The sequence below is a fragment of the Pteropus medius genome, unplaced genomic scaffold, assembly GCF_902729225.1.
Source record: "Pteropus medius unplaced genomic scaffold, Ma_sr-lr_union100, whole genome shotgun sequence".
NCBI classification, from domain to species: Eukaryota; Metazoa; Chordata; class Mammalia; order Chiroptera; family Pteropodidae; genus Pteropus; species Pteropus medius.
In genome coordinates, this window is record NW_024344378.1 from 55468248 (window position 1) to 55486870 (window position 18623).

At 34.1% G+C, this 18623-nt stretch overlaps 1 protein-coding gene across 16 annotated transcripts in view; it reads left to right on the forward strand.

The window, feature by feature from the left end:
- Positions 1–18623, forward strand: part of CCSER2 (coiled-coil serine rich protein 2) — a 169624-nt gene that overhangs the window by 83647 nt on the left and 67354 nt on the right. For 12 of the 16 annotated variants that reach the window (XR_005654806.1, XR_005654805.1, XM_039872272.1 and 9 more), the window contains 2 exons: positions 1555–1717; positions 13814–14009. Coding sequence is in view for 14 of the 16 variants with exons in the window: in XM_039872272.1 (XP_039728206.1) it covers positions 1555–1717; positions 13814–14009 (359 nt within the window). In the remaining 2 variants the exon portion in view is untranslated. Of the gene's footprint in view, positions 1–721; positions 880–1554; positions 1718–13813; positions 14010–18219; positions 18575–18623 lie in introns of those variants that run through there. The other 4 variants (XM_039872283.1, XM_039872285.1, XM_039872284.1 and 1 more) reach the window with 4 other exon arrangements.

Genomic DNA, 18623 nt, shown 5'->3' on the forward strand with positions numbered 1-18623 from the left:
TGGGGGGGTATAATGGTTACCATGCCTCTCTCTAACAGCCAGGTTTTCTATAATTGAACTCTAAAAAATAGATCTTAATTTATCTCAATAAGATGACAAAAAATTCTTTAAAATAATTTCAAATGGTAAGGCTTAAAAATTTTTTTCATTAAAATGTTTTTTTAAAAACACTGTAAAATGTACAGTGTTTCTCCAAAATTGATTCCTCTAATGAATTTAAACAAAATTTCAGCGTCTTTTAAAACCTGTTTAAATTATTATGCATTTAGAAGAAATATCTTACAGTGAGTTCAGTGTATATGAGAATCTATATTTTAACTACATTATCTTACAGTGAGTTCAGTGTATATGAGCATCTATATTTTAACTACATTATCTTTTCTTTGGAATGGGGAAGTTTGTTTTTTATCTGGTATACTATAATATGAAACACTTCATATTTCAAATTCACATTTTAGGTTAAGTGAAAACAATCATTTAAATAATGAGCTTTTTTTTTTTAAATTGGAGATTACATTGATTTCTAAAGGTTTTTTTTTTATCACAGGGAATTCTGAATATACTGTGTTCGAACTTTCTCATGTAATAATTCTCAGACTAGAGAAACCTTTCCTTTTCCTGGCCTGGGTTAGTGTTGAGTTGTATTTTTAGTAACAGTCCTAACTCAGTAGCTATGTAAGCACTGAGCGAAGATGGAGTCACAGGGTAAACTGGGCTTGCTTCCCACAGGGAGGGCTGGGACTCGAGCAGGAAGGAAGGCCTGTTTGTCAGTGCCTTGTGTGCAACTATGTCTGTGTAGGCAGCAGGCGACACAATGTCTCCCTTGTACAAAGTAACTCTCTTAGTGAGTGCTCAGATATGTGAGGAAAAAGTGTTTGGGTAAGTGAAGGAGAAGCTTGGGGTGTTTCAAAGAGATTCTTTTCGTGTTTTTGTGGCATTTAGATTTCAGGGAGTGTACTATTTGTTGCTGCAAAGTACTGGCTTTGTTTTCAGTGGCATTTTAGACTTTTTGAACAAGCTCTGCTGCAGGCAGATCGAAGTGGCTTACTTTCTAAAACTGTGAGCTTAATTTAAAAAATATGATTCGTTCAAGATAAAAAGTTAATTTGTGCTTCTTGAAATCAGAGAAAATTAATTGTGACATTCATTTCTAGGAATGAATTCTCTACTAGACTTAAAATCTTTTATCATTTTTATTCTGAATTCAGAACCAACTAGTAATAATGATGAAAACCACTTAAAACTGATTACTGGTGTTTAAAATGTATAATGTTGATTTCAAATATAATTTGCTTGTTTTAAAATAGTGGAACTTTAAGTGACTTTAATATGAAAAGTTACTTCAGTTCTAATAACATAAACTTCAGTTTTTACTAAAAGAACTGGTTATTTTTCTTATGGAAATCTTGGTTTTGTGATTAGATAATACAAATGACTTATCTTTTTAGAATATTACTTTTATATTTTCAGCAGCATTTAATTATCAGGCTATAAGTAGTTAACTTTTATAGAGTGCGTACATGTTTATAGTGTTTTACTTTTGAATTTGTTTAGTGGAGTGTGACAATATGAACCGCTTTGATCGATCAGACAGAAATGTTCGGCAGTCTCAGGAAGGATTTTGGAAAAGGCCACCCCAGAGGTGGAGTGGACAAGAACATTACCACCTTAGCCTTCCTGACCATTATCACCACCTTGGAAAAAGTGACTTGAGCAGGTGGGTCTAATTTTCTGCCTTATGATTAATTTTGAGTCATAATGTTCCCCCCTTGTCTTCTCAAAAAAAATTTTTCTTTTGGTCTGGTTTTTGGGGCACCAAAAAACATTTAAAGTTATATGTACTACTAACTGGAATAATATGTGTAATTTTTTTTTTTGACCTAAATCTTTTTTCATTAACTTTATCATAAAAATGAGTGTTATATTTATGTCTGCTATTTGGACTTTAAGTTTTGGTGTGATTTCTAGTTCTCACTTGAGAATGATTAAATGTTGACTTTGTTAAAGTTTAATATTTTTTTAAATGTTTAAAATTGGTGTCAAGTGATTTGTCTCTTTTTGCTTATATAATAAATTCAGGTTTTAAAATTCTTCAAGTACTGTTAGAAACAAAAGAAGATACTGTACAGTGGTATAATTCTTTTCCTTTTTGAAGTGTAGCATAGTCTTTAATTTGATCAGACCTTAAGTTTAATGTGGCTCTGTAGTCATTCAAGCCTGGGATCAAGCCTGGGATCAAACCCTGGCCTGGCATAAATTAGGTTTGTGAGCTTCGATAATTTCTTTAACCCCTCTCTACTTCAGTTTACCATCTGTAGAATAGTTTATAATGCCTTTCTCTCACTGGTCAAAAGATCAGGGATAAAAGTAAAGTGCCTGGAGCAGTATCTAAATTACATAGGCACCCAATGGTAATTGTTAGAGTTCTTGAAGTAAGAAAAAAATGGTAATTGTTAGAGTTCTTGAAGTAAGAAAAAAAATTGGCTCTATGATTCCCTGCAGCCAAAGCAAAGAACAAAACTTGATCCATTGTAAGAATTGCAGTGTACATAAAAGGCATGTTTCTCCTGAATTGATTGGCTTTTATGAGACAGAACCCTAAAATAGATTGCTTTGTATGTAGTTTTATAAGGAAAATACTTTGTGATACAGCGGACAGGTCTTAGCTTCCCAAAGTAGAAATAATGATAAATTCCTTAAGTCTATTTCTTACTTACATTCTTCAATGCAAGCTACAGAGAACTCCCAAGTGAGAAAAGGTGGTTCTGCAGTGGTTCATGAAATGATGTGCAACTAAAGATTCTTCTGTTGGTATAATTTGATGCAGGGATAAAATTTAGAAGATCTGAAAGAATGAATGCGGTACATATCCTTCCACGCATTGTTTCGGCTTTTCTGTTTCTTACATCTGGGCTTTTGATAAGGAATGGGCATCAGAGAGTAGGTATTACCAGACAAGAATCTAGTGTAAATATAGTCTTCCCTCATCTTTAGTAGTTGGCTTATAAGAAGGTAAACTTAAGGCCAACTTATGAAAATTCAGAAGTCTAACTAAAATGTGAACCATTGCTTATACTTCAGATAAGATTTATTCATTCATTTCACAGATAGAAATTGAGAACCCATATGTTGAACTCTGTGCTCAATTCTCATGCTGGGATGTATTTGGTTATCACGTGAGAGATGAAAGCTATGCATTGATAATAGCTTCTTGGAGCATTGTTTTGAGGACAATAAAAATAATTATGCAGTGTGTGAGCTCAGCTGGAATCACTGCAATATTGGTTAGGTAGAATATTCATGTGCCTCCTCCATCCCATACAAAGATGAATAGTAGATCTTCCTGCTGGCAGGATGCTGAGTCTGTGGGGAGAGATAGGTATGTAGATAGTTACAGTGTAGTATTAGTGCACTGCAATGACTGTTGCCTCAATAAAGTAATGTATATAGGATTCTAGGAGCATGCAGCGACTGGTTTCTGTTTAGATGTTATTTCTAACTCTAGATAGCAAAACTATGCATTTTAAGATAAAGAGTGGCAAATTTAGCTTAAAGTATGATTATTAATCGGACTCTTCAAAATGAATGAATTACCTAGAGGTAGTAATCTCTGTCCCTGGAAATGATCAAGTTGAGGCTGATTAGTTATCTATCAGAAAAGTTAAGCAACATTTTCCAAAAACTATATTACTGGAAGTCAGTAAGTATAGAAAAGAGAGATTCTTAGATCACATGAGTGTAAGAATGAACAAGTTAAAGTTAAATGAGGTTTTTTAAATAGTGGACTCCATAGTGCCTTTTATATATTAATATAGTATTATGATTTTGTAAAAGGTGGTAAAAGATAGAATATGTAACCATTTCCCAAAACATATGATCACAGATCTCTCCTACACAATATATTATTATGAGGGATAATCCACATTGCTAATTCTCAATGAGAGAAATGTACAGCATTCTTAGGGGTTTCTAATCTGACTCATTCAGCACAGAACTTCCCAACAAGTGAGCTGAGGCGCATACCATTATTTTTATGAATAGATTTCGGTTAACCAGTTTATTGATCTCCTCAGGCTTTGGTGTGGCTCTGTGGGAGCTGAGACTCTAGATCCCCAAGAGCCAATTACGAGGATGGACGGTAGAGAGAGAAATCTCATGCAAGACAAACCTTACTCCAGCATACCTTAAAATTATCATTTTCTCTCTGCCGTGATTTTAAACGGTTTGGATGCACTAACCCCAGGGCCTTTTTAATATTACATGTGTAAAAGTCCCTCTTCCCATTCTATGACTTCTTGAGTGTTGGTTCCCTTTCCTGTCTGTCCTTCAGTTCCCATCATTGTCATAGCTAATTATAGGATTATATCTTATCCATAACTCAGGGGACTGGTGGTTCAGAACCAGTGATCTACTTTATACAGATATTCTTGAATTTACAATGAGGTTATATCCTGGTAAACTCATCATAAATTGAAAATATTGTAAGTTGAAAATGCATTTAATACACCTAACCTATTGAACATCAGCATGCTCAGAACACTTACATTAGTCTACAGTTGGGCAAAATCTAACACGATGAATACACTATAGAGTATTGGTTGTTTATCCTCATGATCACCTGGCCAACTGTAGCTGCAGCTTAACTGCTGTTACCAGCATCATGAGAGAGTATTGTACCATATACTGCTAGCCCAGGAGAGATCAAAATTCAAAATTTGGAGTATGGTTTCTAATGAATACATAGCGCTTTTGCACCATCAACAAAATGAAAAATTCTAAGTAGAACCATCCTAAGTTGGAGACCATCTGTAATTTTATCATAAATAAATAAAGAGAGCATGCTGTGCTCTCTTTTCACCTGGCCTAACCTTTCACTCCTCTTTTTTCCCCAGATCTCCTTTTTCCCCTATACCTTCCATTATGCTATATGGAATTCTCTCACATCCTAACAAACTCACACATTGACTTATTTTCTTACATTTTCCTGATTTTAACTGAAATCTAACTCTCCTAAATGTACTAATTCCCCAGAAGCATTCTTAAATGAAAGATTCTTATTTTTTTGTTATTCTAGTACTTAACTGTTTAGAGGTGGGGTCTTATCTTTACTTATCATTGTCACTTCTAAATGAAATATTCTTTAGTCTCTTACCTTTGAGACTTTGGGCATTTGGCTGTATCCGTTTCTCCTTACTGTTTCCTACCCCTAACTAACAAAATCTTAGCCCTTGGCTCACTTTCCTTCTTCATTGTAAGCTTTGCTACAAAATGAGTGCCTCTAAAGTTCTTGTGCATGGTTCATATAACTCTCTGGCTCCTTAGTTCCTTACACTTCTATATACAAGATCATGTCATTTAAGAATAGAAATAGTTTTACTCTCTTCTTTCTCATCTGAATACTTTTCTTTTTTCTCTCCCGCATAGTTACTATGGCTAGAATCTCCAGGACAGTGTTGAATAGGAGTGGTGAGGGCCACCATCTATGTCTTGTCTCTGATATTAGAAGAGCTTTCAATCTTTCGCTGTTAAATATGATGTTAGCTGTGGGTTTTTCATAGATACTCTTTATCAGGTTGAGACAAGTTTCTTCTATTCATATTTTGTTGAATGTTTTTATTATGAGAGGGTGTTGGATTTTGTCAAGTCTATTGAGATATTGTTTTTCCTTCTCTTTATGTCATGTATGACATTGGCTGATACCAACCTTGCATTTCTCTGATAAATCCTACTTGGTCATGGTATATAATTCTTTTATATGTTGCTAGATTCAATTTGTTAGTATTTTGTTGGGGATTTTTCTGTATATATAACAAATATTGGTCTGTAGTTTCCTCGAGATGTTTTTTGTGTGATTTTAGTATTATAATCACATAGATTCAGTGGTGTTTCTTTCATTTCCATTTTTGGAAGAATTTGTGAAGGAATTTTGTTAATTCTTCATGGAATGTTTTGTAGAATTCACCATTGAAGTTATTTGGGCCTGGGCTTTTCTTTGTGGCAAGTTTTTTGATTACGAACAATCTCTATGAATGTTCTATAGATGTCTGTTAGGTTTTGTTAGATTGTAGAGTTGTTCAAGTCTTCTGTTTTCTTGCTGACCTTCTTCCTAGTTGTTCTATCCATTAATGAAAAGGAGGTATTGAAGTCTCCAACTTCAGTATATCTTGTAGGAAAGGTCAGATAGCAACAACTCTCAGTTTTTGCTTATCTGAGAATGTTTTAATTTCTCTTTAAATTTGAAGAATAGTTTTGCTGGATATAGAATCTTTGGTTGACACTCTTCCTTTTAACATTTTGACCCCTAGGCTTTGTAATGAAAAGTCAGCTATTAATCTTATTGAGCATGTCTTCCACATAATAGGGCACTTTTTTCTTGCTGCATTCAGAATTCTCACTTTTTCTTTGGCTTTTGACTGTTTAACTATGGTGTGTCTCTCTTATAGTTTATCATATTTTGGAGTTTGTTGAGCTAATGATTAGCGATTTCGTTAAATGCCTTGAACCAGTAAGTCTTCAGCCATTGCTAAGGGGCTCTCTATGTGTTCAGGGATGCCTTTAACAACCTGGTAAGCAGTTTACAGTTCTACCTTTCCCTTCATTTCCTGTTTGCTCAGAGGCTCAAGGTTGGCCAAAGGTGAGAAATTAAGGCCTTCTCAGATATTTCTTTGGTGTGCACACAGCCCTATATATGTTTGTGGCCTTCTCTATGCCCAATAATTCGTTGGAGCATTTCAAAGCCTCTTGTGGACATCTCATTTCTCAGGTTTTTCTTAGAAGTTTTTTGGTCATCTTGTTTGTCCCAATTGGTATCACTGTCTCAGGCAGCTGGAATTTTAAACAGTTGTCACTGATTTTTTTTTTCCAATAAATGTACTATAGATAAGGCTGTTTTCACAGAACAAGTTCTGAATCAGGTCAAATAAAACAACTGCTGAGAATGTGCCTTTTTTAGGGAGGTGCCAGTTAAGGTCAAATAGTAACAGTTGTCTGGAAGTAGTGCTTTTTGGGGAGTTTCAAATTCAGTTTACCTCCCAGCCCATCCCCTAGTGATTACTAAATTTCACTACTACCATGTTTGGAAGGCTTTTGTTTTTAAAGCTTCCACAGAGCTTGGGAGATAGGAGATAGACATGTCAATAGAAAAATTAAAATACCACAGAGCTTGTTTTCTCACCAAGATTTAGCTCTGTGTGTGTGTGTTTTATAAAATAAGTGCTCCTTGGTTATTGCGAGCATTTGGTTGATTTCCAGAGCTCTGAAAAATTTGATTTTGACAAATTTGCCATCGTCCTCAGTGCTTTTACAGAGGAGTGAGTTTTTGGAGATAGTTATTCTGCCATTCTGGAAGTACTTCCTTCCCTTCCGTCATTTTGTTTTTTGGTTTGTTTTATTTCAATTTTTAGAGCAGTTTTAGGTTTACAAAAATATTGAGCAAAAAGTACAGAGAGTTCTCATATACTCCCTCACCATCTTTTATACAGCTTCTCCTATTATTAATATCTTACATTAGTTGTTATACCTGGTGAGTAAATATTGATACATTATTATTAACTAAAATTCATAGTTTACATTGAGATTCACTCTACATTCTTTGGGCTTTGACAAATGCATATTGACATACATCTACTATTACTGTATCATCCAGAATAATTTCACTGTCTTTGAAATCCCATGTCCTCCACCTATTCATCTCTTCCTTCTCTTCCACCCTCCACCCTGGCAATACTCCTGGCAAACACTGATTTTTCTGTTGTCTCTATAATTTTGCATTTTCCAGAATGCCATATAGTTGAAAACAGTATATAGCCTTTCAGATTGGCTTTTTTCACTTAGCAGTTTAAGTGAATTCATATAAGGTTCCTCCATGTCTTTTCATGGGTTGATAACTTACTGCTTTTTATCATTAAATAATAGTCCATTGTATGGATGCACTACAGTTTGTTTATCCATTCACCTAATGAAAGATATCATAATTGCTTCCAAAATTTGGCAATTATGAATTCAGCTGCTCTAAACATTTCTGTGCATAGGTTTTTAACTCATTTTGGTAAAAATCAAGACGCACAATTGCTGGACCACGTAGTAAGAGTAAATTTAGATTGGTAAGAAACTGCCAAAGTGTCTTGCAAAGTGGCTCTACATTTAACATTTCTTCCAGCAATGAATGAAAGCTGCTGTTGCTGTGCATTCTCATCAGCATGTGTTGTGTTTTGGATTTTAACCATTCCAATAGGTGTGTAGTTATATCTTGCTTTAATTTGCAATTCCCTAATGTTATATAATTTTGAGCATTTTTTTATATGCTTATTTACCATCTCTACATCTTCCTTATTAGTAAGATGTCTGTTTAGATCTTGTACTCATTTTTTTAATTGGGTTGTTTTCTTGTTGATTTTTAAGAGTTCTTTGTATATTTTAGGTACTAGTCCTTTATCAGATATATATATATTTACAAATATTTTCTCCCAGTCTGTTTTGCCTTTTCATATTCCTAATGGTGTTTTTCACAAAGCAGACATTTTTAATTTTATGCAGTCCAACTTGTCATTTTTTTCTTTTATGGATTGTATTTTTATGTTGCATCTAAAAACTTACTGCCAAACCCGAGATCACCTAGATTTTCTCCCTTGATGTCTTGTAGTTTTGCATTTTACATTTAGGTCCTTGATCTTCATTGAGTTAATTTTTGTGAGGGGTGTATAAGGTCATTTTTTTTTTTTTTTCCAGTACCATTTTTCAAAAGACTGTCCTCCCCCTTTGAATTTTTTTTTTTTTTTTTGTCAAGGACTGTATGAATGTATTTCTCTACTTTGTTTCACTGTACTATCTATTCTTTGGTCAACATCATGCTGTCTTGATTACTGTCACTTTATATAATAAGTCTGACTTCTCTTCTTCAATACTGCGTTGGTTATTTGGGGTCTTTTGCCTGTTCATGTAAACTTTAGAATCACTTTGTTGATATCCACAAAATATCTTGCTGGGATTTTGATTGAGATTGTGTTGCATCAGGCATTAAAAAAAATATAACCATGAACATAAAAATACACATATCAACTTTTGGTATATAATTTCTATTAATGGTGAGAAAAGAAACACTAAAGGTTTTGTAAAGTCAGATTGAGACTCAGATCAAGAAATATATGGAGACAATCAACTCATTCTCTCTCGCTCGCTCTCTCGCTCTCTCATGCGCACTCTCTCTCTCTTTTTCTCTTACACACACACATTACACACACACAATACACAATAATACACACACATGAGACATTACATACACACCCCTGCCCCAATCTACCCACCCCTGCAGTGTGTATGTAGTCCTCTACTTGCCTGTCTAACCTATGAATCATAAACCTGAAGATGAGCACAAAATCACACATCTTAGTAATCAAGAACTTGGGTAGAAGTGGAGAAGTATATGGATACAGCCACATAATTAGGGAATCCCTTTAAAGCTACAATAAGTAATTGTGTGGCAATGTGATTATTAGGCATGTGGGTTGAATATCAGGTGCTGCTACTTTGTGTGGATTTACTTTAAATAGGTCAAAAAAGAAAAAGGGCTGATCTCTTAAAGGTTTCTTTTTGTGTTGTTATTTTGATCCTTTCTTTTTCTTGCTGATTTTATTGGCTGTATTTACAGAATGATGTTAAATTAATATTGATGATTATGGGCATTTCTTTCTCAAGCTTGTGTAACTCGTTTTTGCCTCCATCCATACCTGAATTGGTTAAGTTCTTCACATTTGCTAACTTGCCTCACCTGTGATTAGCCACATAGGCCACAAAAGCACAGAGGTTCTGCCTTTGCTGACACACCGCTAACCCTTCCAATGTATTCCCCAAAGCAGCTTGCAGATTTCTGTTGCTTTCACTGTCAGATTTCTCTACTAGAAATCCACAATTGTTAAAATTTGTATACAAGTACAAATTGATGTATATCACCTTAATAAGAGGTATTGTGTCTAGTAATTACTCTTTTTTCTCATGTTTATTTTTCTTCACCTTTATGTCTTCATCCCTGGATTTGTGTTTGCACTCTTGGAAAGTGGTTTTACCTCATTATAATTTAAAGGTTCAGGTTCTTATGTGTGAACTGTATCATCTCAGAATGTGAAATCTCAAACTCTTCATTATTTTTCTATTTTTTTCTTCTCCTATTTTAATAAATGTCCTTTTATTTTTTGAAAATCACATCTGTTATATATTTGCTTTCTGTTCCACCTTTGTCTTCTTCTGCCTCTTGGCCTTCTCATTTATACTCATTTTTTTTTCCAGCAGGCTTCAAATGGTTCTCCAGTGAGGTGTTATGTTATTGTCAACTTATTGTCAGATGGTTTAGCAACAGATACACAGGTATAAAGCAGTTGTGTCAATATATACCAGTTGGGGAATATAAGTGAAGATATATGGCATTATAGTATTCTTTTGACATTTATATTAGAAAAAACTTTCAGTATAAGAAGTCGAAAATTATTGATAATAACAATAATATAGTAATAAATGGTTTTTATTTAACATTTACTATATATCAGGCATTGTTCCAAGCACTTTAATGTGTATTACCCCATTCGATCCTTATACAAACTAACCTAATGAGGTGAATACTCTTATTATCTGCATTTTATAGATCAGGAAAATGAAGCATAGATAAAGTAACTTACCCTGTGTGTCATATAGGTAGTAAGTGACATACTTAAGATTTGAACTCAGATAATCTGTGCAGGTAATATAAAAATAAATAAGATATAGCCCTGTTTTCAAGGAATTTACATTTTAATTAGAGGTGATTCATATACAAATGTCTTTATGTTGTAAAATAAGTTAAGGAACATAAAATACTTGTCTTATCTAGTTGAGGAGATCAGGAAGGAATTTTGGAAGAAATATTCAGTACTAGAAGATGTAAGTTTAGTTTGGATCGCATGGTGGAAGTATTTGAAGTGCAACCTAAGGCATATGAACTTTATTTGATAGGCAGTGGAGAATATTGAAAGTTAAAGAAACTATAGTTCAAAGGTGTTAAGTATTTTCAATAGCTAGTTACTGTCATTGAGAAGTTAAACCTAAGTCTTAGACCAGAGCTGTCTCTTTAACACTAGTTTTTCTAGATGACAATTCTTTGTCCTAGTATTCACTTAGTGATCAAGACTTGTTAATTCCTCCTTTGAAATGTTTTTCATTCATTAATTAGTTTCTTGAATGTGGTTCTTGTTTATGTCAATCTAATATAAGCCTTTAGTCCATACCTGATCTCATGCTGTAGACTGTAGGCCAGTCTCCTTCAGTCTCTTCTCTTGAAGAGGAATTTTCATTCAAAAGGCTAATCAGCTCTTTGTTCTGCTTTTGTAAATACGCTTGCTGCATGGGCTGTCTAAAGACTCACCTTCCCTTTTGTTTGATCTGTCTAAGCAACAAATGTAACTGTACCTCTTAGCAACTCCCTTGCTTTGTAGCACTTTGTAACTGCTGGTAACCCATAGCAACTCCCGCCCTTTGTAACGCAGTGTAACTACCTGCAACCATAGTAACTCCGACCACTTTGTAACAGTCTGAGGACAAATTAACCAATCAGCCTATGCCGAAAAGGGTTCATATAAGGAATGTTACAATTGAGCTGGGGCGGGGCGGAGGCGGCCCAGATCTTTCGAGTGTGAGCTCCTCTGAGACCACAGGCATAATAAACCTGAGTTCTCCAACTCTCTGAGTGCTGCTTGGTTTCTCGCCAGTCTAATTTTGGATCTTTTCTGCAACACGCTTTAATGTTTCTTTTACTCTTTTTGGTAAAATAAGAAGTAAACTTTAACTGGGAATTTTTGATGTGATTGCTTCCAGATAATATTAAAATATTGCTTTTTAATGTCATAACTAAAGAAGTTGAGACTGTCACAGATGGAAACTTAAAACAACAACATCATGGTGGTTAAAATCCATGCTCCTTACTCATTCAGTGAAAACAACAGTAACAAAAACAAACAAGCAAACAAAACCAACCGTCTCTGATACAGAGGAAAAGAATATACAGTTTGTGTTCTCATGGAGTTTCTAATTTGGCATGTTTACAAACAAACACAATATATTGTGATAATTAGTATAATAGGGCACAGTATAGGGCTGTATAGGCATATCTGTGGAAGTAGCAAGCCCTGATTTAAGGGATTAAGGAAGCTTTCCCTGAGGAAATGCCAACTAATTTAAGATGAAGAGGAATTATTCCCAAGATCAAGCGTGCAGTGGGGTTCAGGATGGGTAGACTGGCCAAAAGTAGAGTGGTTGAAGACAAGGGTTTGGAGATGAGAGAGATTGTATCATGTTGGCAATCTCAGATAATTTGCAATGGATTAAGAAATCAGCCCGAGGGAGGGATAAAATTGAAGAATAAATTGGATTCAGGCTCTTTGTGACCTCTAAACCATATTTAATAGTCTCCTTGTACCTGAAAAACATGCCTTATATTTTGTGCCATTACTTTTTTTTCTTTTTCTAGAAAGCCTTCAACTTTCAGTCAAACTCAAACCTCATACTTTATAGTTCATCCCAAATTCTTCCTACTCAAGAAAATTTCTCAAAGTATGTCAACTTTTTTTCCTCTAAAAACATAACTCTTATTATTTCTGCTATTCATTTGCCAGATGAGTCTATATTTTTGTCTTACTATTTTGTTAACTTTTTACTACTATATATCTCTCACTACTCTGTGTATAGATTGTCCACCTATTTAGTCATGGATGGTATATTTGTACTAATTAATTGATCGGTATTTGAAATTTAATAATTCAACTATATTTTGAAGCAATAAAAGTAAAGCAGTTTTATATGTGAATAAATTAGGGTCTTACCTATGGATCAACAATTTAAAAGTTTTTAAAAATCTTTTTTTGGTGGGGATTAAAAGAAAAATCAGGGCCCGAAATAGTTTCAGAGAAGTAGTTTCAGAGAAAAATAATCTTGTGAAAATGAAGCTCTTACTGAATATTTGAGAATTTAGAGATTTGGGAATATTTGTTAAAAGCTAGAAAAATTAGTAGAAACCATATTTCTTTTTCAATATGGTTGAAATTTAATGCATTGTGCCTTTTTTGGATTTAATGCATCATAAATTTAACTTTAATCCTGATATATATAACATAGCCGTTATATTGGAGAGAATGCTTTTTCGGTGTTCTTGTCTAAAGAACCAACTAGATAGAGTAGATTTCTAATGCAGTTCGAGATTAGGAAATATGGAGTATATGTTTAAGACTTCTATAAAATCTTGTTTAATTTTTATTGGAAAAGATAACTTATCAACAATGTAAAAACAAATGTAGAAATAACAGTTCATTTGTCTTAACTGTCTGCTGGGACTTTTCAAGCAATAAGAGTCCAGGAGTGTGTCCAAACTGGGTATTAACATGGGTAGCATAGTTATGGGGCTAAAAAAAGATGTGAAGTTTAAGAGGCCAATTCAAGTCAAAAGCTAAAAGGTAGATAATCAGTGCAGAAAAAAGAAAATATGTATAATTTTTTCCAGGCAAGGCCTTTCCCTAGAGTCTTTTGTTTTTATTCATGTTTCTAAGAAATAAGGTTTGTTAAAACAATGTATAAAATATGCAAAAGGGGACAGTGCAGAAGATAATAGTATTAATATTATCTGGATCTGATCAAATCTTTCAGTAGAAACAAATTAGTGTCCGAGGTAAATAAAAGTCAAAGGCTTTGTGATAATGATAAATGACTTATAATAATCACTGCAATAATTTCATTACCTTTATTTCTTTCTGAAATTGTATTGTGTATCTTTTCCCTCCAACTTCTCCTGCCCTTCTAGAGGCTCTCCCTATAGAGAATCTCCTTTGGGTCATTTTGAAAGCTATGGAGGGACCCCCTTTTTCCAGGCTCAGAAGATGTTTGTAGATGTACCTGAAAATACAGTGATACTGGATGAGATGACCCTCCGGCACATGGTCCAGGATTGCACTGCTGTAAAAACTCAGTTACTTAAACTGAAGCGTCTGCTGCATCAAGTGAGTACATAATGAACATTTTTGGCTCTGATAGTTTGAGTTGCAAGATGGATTGATTTTACTTTTTTAAAAAAAGAAAAGTTAATATTTAGATTTCTGTAGAAATAATGCTTGTAAATAGTATATAATAGAAATTTTTGTGGGAGGAAAGAACATGAGATTCTGAATCATGGTCTCAATATAGTCCCCAACATTTATGATATGTGTGATATTTAATAAGCCAATCTCTCTGCTTCTTTTTCCTCATTTTTGTAGTACCTAAGATTATCTAGAGAACTAGAAATAGTAGTTGTAAATTGAGAGATCTAATTCCTGAAACTTAGTGGGCATTCAGTGATCAGTGGCTGTTACTATAATTTCAGCTAAGTGGGAAATAAGAAACAGCATTTTTTTACTTACATAATCATAGTCATAATTTCACTTTTGTATGAAATCCTCAAGTGTAATCTTTGTCAGTTCTTTTTGTTTGAGAAAATGTAGACTCATAGCAATGATGAATCTGGCTTCTAATTCAATACTTTGAAGAGTTTAGCTTTAACACTTACAAGCAAGGTCAGATACATAGCAGAAAACTAAGGTATAAAATACTAATTTGAAAACGTGGATATCATTTGTTTAGTTTTAAATCTATATTTGTCTTTTGTAGACTAGCCAAATTTAGCTTAAGTTATGATTGAGAAAAAATATTCTGGCTTCTCTGCCCAATTTACATTCTGGGTTATCTTCCCTCAGGGTTGCATGTTTTCGCTTCTTATGAGGAGGAACCAAATCTTAGAATTTCTGGTGGTGATCAAAACCAAACTCATGATATATATACTCATGAGGTAAAGGGTAGTTGAAGTTATTTGGTTATAGATTTTCAGGACAACTCTTCTCCATTCTTGTGGATATTAAACTATGTATTGAAAAGAAACTTTGTTAAGGCTGGGAGCAAGAAAGTGGAGGATCCTTTTTGGATACGAGATTATCGGACTCTTCTTCAGGCAGAAAGAGATTGTATGTTTGAAATAATACAGATATCAAGCTTACAATTTAGTTTAACTATAACTAGGAAATAGACTGGTTTATAGTATTTCTCCCCTTACCAGCCTGGAGAGAAGCTTTTCTGATCAGGAACTCCAGAGTCAAAGGATAGAGAAGGTAGAGGTGAGAAATAGCTAAAATATATTAAATATCTTTGAGTCAGTCACTGGGCTATACCACATACCCTCTTTTGTGTCTGAGTTTATTGCCCTGAAACATGAAGCAGGATTAAATATTAGCTAATAAGACCAGACCACTTCGAGTAATGAGAGAAGTAGCATAATTCAGTAGAGAATAAGTGAATTAGTAACCAGTGATAAGTACCATAAATTAGAAAACTATTTTTTGAGATACTTTATGAAAAACTGAATCTCTTAATGTCTTTCAGTTATTATGATCTCTGAAAGTACTATACACTGATCAAATTGACTTTGTTTATATAGTGACAACAGAGTTATGAGAAGAAAATTGCAAAATCTTTTTAGGACAGCTTTAAAATTTCCCTGAATGCTAATAGATGTTAAAAGCTTAATGAATCCAAGATTTCATGTCACTGCCTCTTAATTTTTTTCCTTTTTAATATTACTAAAATTTAAAAAGTTTAGTGTGATACATGGTTTAAAAAAATTCACATACTATCCAGAGGCTTAATGAAAAAATAATATTTCTGTCCCTCTCCTCACCTCCAGCCAATCTTTGCTCATCTGAATAGGTTGCTGTCTGAAGCTTTGCTAGAGCTGTTGTGTAGGAACTTCTTTTTGTTTTATTCTGGGATTGGGTCCACTTATTTCCTGGATAACATATCTTTTTGTTTAGGTTTACTCTCTCGTTTTGCTAGGGTATATCCTTAATTCACTCCCTAAGAGAGGACAAATGGATGTTAAATTTTTTTAGCTACTGCATTACTGAAAATTTCTCTTGTCTATTCTCATTTGATTGATATTAATAATTTGACTGGCATGGAAGTGAGTTTTTCCTTAATATCTGAATGCATTACTTTTTTAGGATCCAGTTTAGCCATTGAGAAAAGTCTGCATTCTGATCCATTTTACTTTGAATTTTCTTTGTTTTTAATCTCTTTGGGAGATTTTTTTCATCTTTTATTTCTATCACTTTAATTTTTATTTCTGGCATTCCGAAGTTCATAGGCATGTGCTGGGATTTGAGTTTTGTTGTAGTTATTTGTTTTCCACTTAATGTATGGGTAAATAGTGGGCTCTTTGGAGAGTCATGTAGTGTGAAATTTTCTTAAGTAATTTCTATAGTTTTTTTTTCTTTTTTTTTTTCTATATCTTTCTAGTATTCTTGGTAATCATAATCCAGAATTTCTGAATTGTTTCTCAGTCTTTTATTTTTTCTTTCAGATTTTCTTTTAAGTTTGATTATGTTTCCTAGTATATTTCCTCAGCTTCATATTCCAGCTCTCTGTTTCTCTTGAATTACTTGGTAATCATATTTTCAATTTCCAAGAACTCTTTATTGTATACCATTCCTTATTCGTATCATTCAATTCTTGTTTTGCCAGTAACTATATTAAGTAAATAGTTTCTGTTACGTTTTGTTAAGATTTTTCAGGTTTCCTGCATTATCTCTTTCTAAAAATGGTCATTTTTGTTCTTTATGTTTATTTTGTTTTCTCTTTTAGAATCTTCACATATCTAGTGATTCTTTGTTGTTTATTAATATTTAGGAGTAAGTAACTGAAAAGTCGATTCAGCACTCTGTACATGAGCTAGCTTGTCAATCGGCTGGTTTTATTTTACAGCAGCGGTCCCCAACATTTTTGGCACTAGGGACCGGTGCTTCTATGAGAATCTAATGCCTGATGATCTTAGGTCGAGCTGAGGCGGTGATGCTAGCACTGGGGAGTGGCTGCAAATAGAGAGGAAGCTTCACTCACTCACCTGCTGCTTACCTCCTGCTGTGCAGTCTGGTTCCTAACAGGCCACAGACAGGTACCAGTCCACAGCCCAGGAGTTGGGGACCCCTGTTTTACAGTAATTGATGGATGTTGATGGATGCTCAGTACTTATACTAAGTGAAGGATTTTTCCTTCTGAGGTTGTTGTAGTTTCTCCAGAGAAGAAACCTCTTGACTTTTTCTTTTTTTGTTTGAAATAGAGGTAGAAGACTGGGAGTCTGTTCTTGCCTTATGCAGACTTCTTTCTAAGCAATTCCCACATTTTTTACCCTAATAAGTCATATACTTAGTTTTTTATGTATCTAGCATTTTGACCCCCTTTGGGGTTTTGCAGGACAAACTTTGTCCATGTTCTCCGTCTACGCACACTTCAGTTGTGTCTTCCACTAGTCCTGCTAAATCTCTTATTAAAGTTTTTGTCTGCTATGTCCCCTCCTTAATTGTCTTCATCATAAACAGTTTTATGCTTTTAAAATTTCTTTACTATCATTTTAGTATAGATTTAAGAGTAAGAGAAGATAAACATATCTCTATTCAAAAGATCTCCCGTTTAAAATGTGGAAGAAATATTTTAAAAATTACTTTAGTTATGTGAATGCTTCTTCATGAAACTTCAGTGTGTCACAGCTCAAAATTCGATTTTATCCTTGCACACAACTAAGGTGAAATTTTATACTCATTTGCAAACATAAGAACTTAAATAAGCACTGGCGACCAGTATCTGCTTGAGGCTACACATGAGGGATCTTATAGGGAGGAGTTATCTTTACTTCAATAAACGTGAAGCCCTATTAAGATATGACTGAATACTAGGTAAGAAAGAAGAATGTCCACATAGAAAGTAGTTACGTAATCTCTTTTGTTCTCTTACCTTGATGTTCTCTCCTCCAAGTGGCTTACCCCAAGGCAGTATTCCTTAAACTCACCTAGAATTCTTGTCCTTGATTATTTTTAGCCAAGTTTAGTTAAGCTATTTCTCTTATAAGATTGAATTAAATTTATATAAATAAAGAGAAGTGACTGATGAAATTATAAATAGCATAAAAATGATTTCTGCACCCTGATTCTTACTGGAACATCAGAATTTTATAGAACTCATGAGAACTTTACATATAAATATACAAAATTTCTAATACCTAGTACTTAGGAAATGTATGTTAAATTGATTTTAAGCAAACAATTTTGCAAGTACCTTACCTGCCTTAGTTGCTGATTATCTCTTAATCCAGTGGCCTTTAATTGCTCTCTTCGTTTTCTTGATCCCTAGGACCCAGTCAAGAAGCCCTGCTTAATAAGGATAAATGAGAAACCACGTTTGCATTTTCTGAGACTTCCCCTTAGTGTCTGTTACCAGTTTGAAGAAATTACCTTTGGAATCAGTCTGGGTTTTCCAGAGAAAAAGAAAACACACGCACGCACGTGCATGCACGCATGCACACACACGCACACACACACACACACACACACACACACACATGAAGGGAGAGAGACAGACACAGAGACACAGAGAGAGACAGACAGACAGACACCATATACCTCTTTCTCAAATTTTCTTGTCACCAATTTTTCAATCATGTTTCTTCTAGGCCCCTAACCATCCAGTCAAACCATTGACCACAACCATTGACCAATGAATTGATATATAACTGCACATCTGTCCATTTTTCTTTC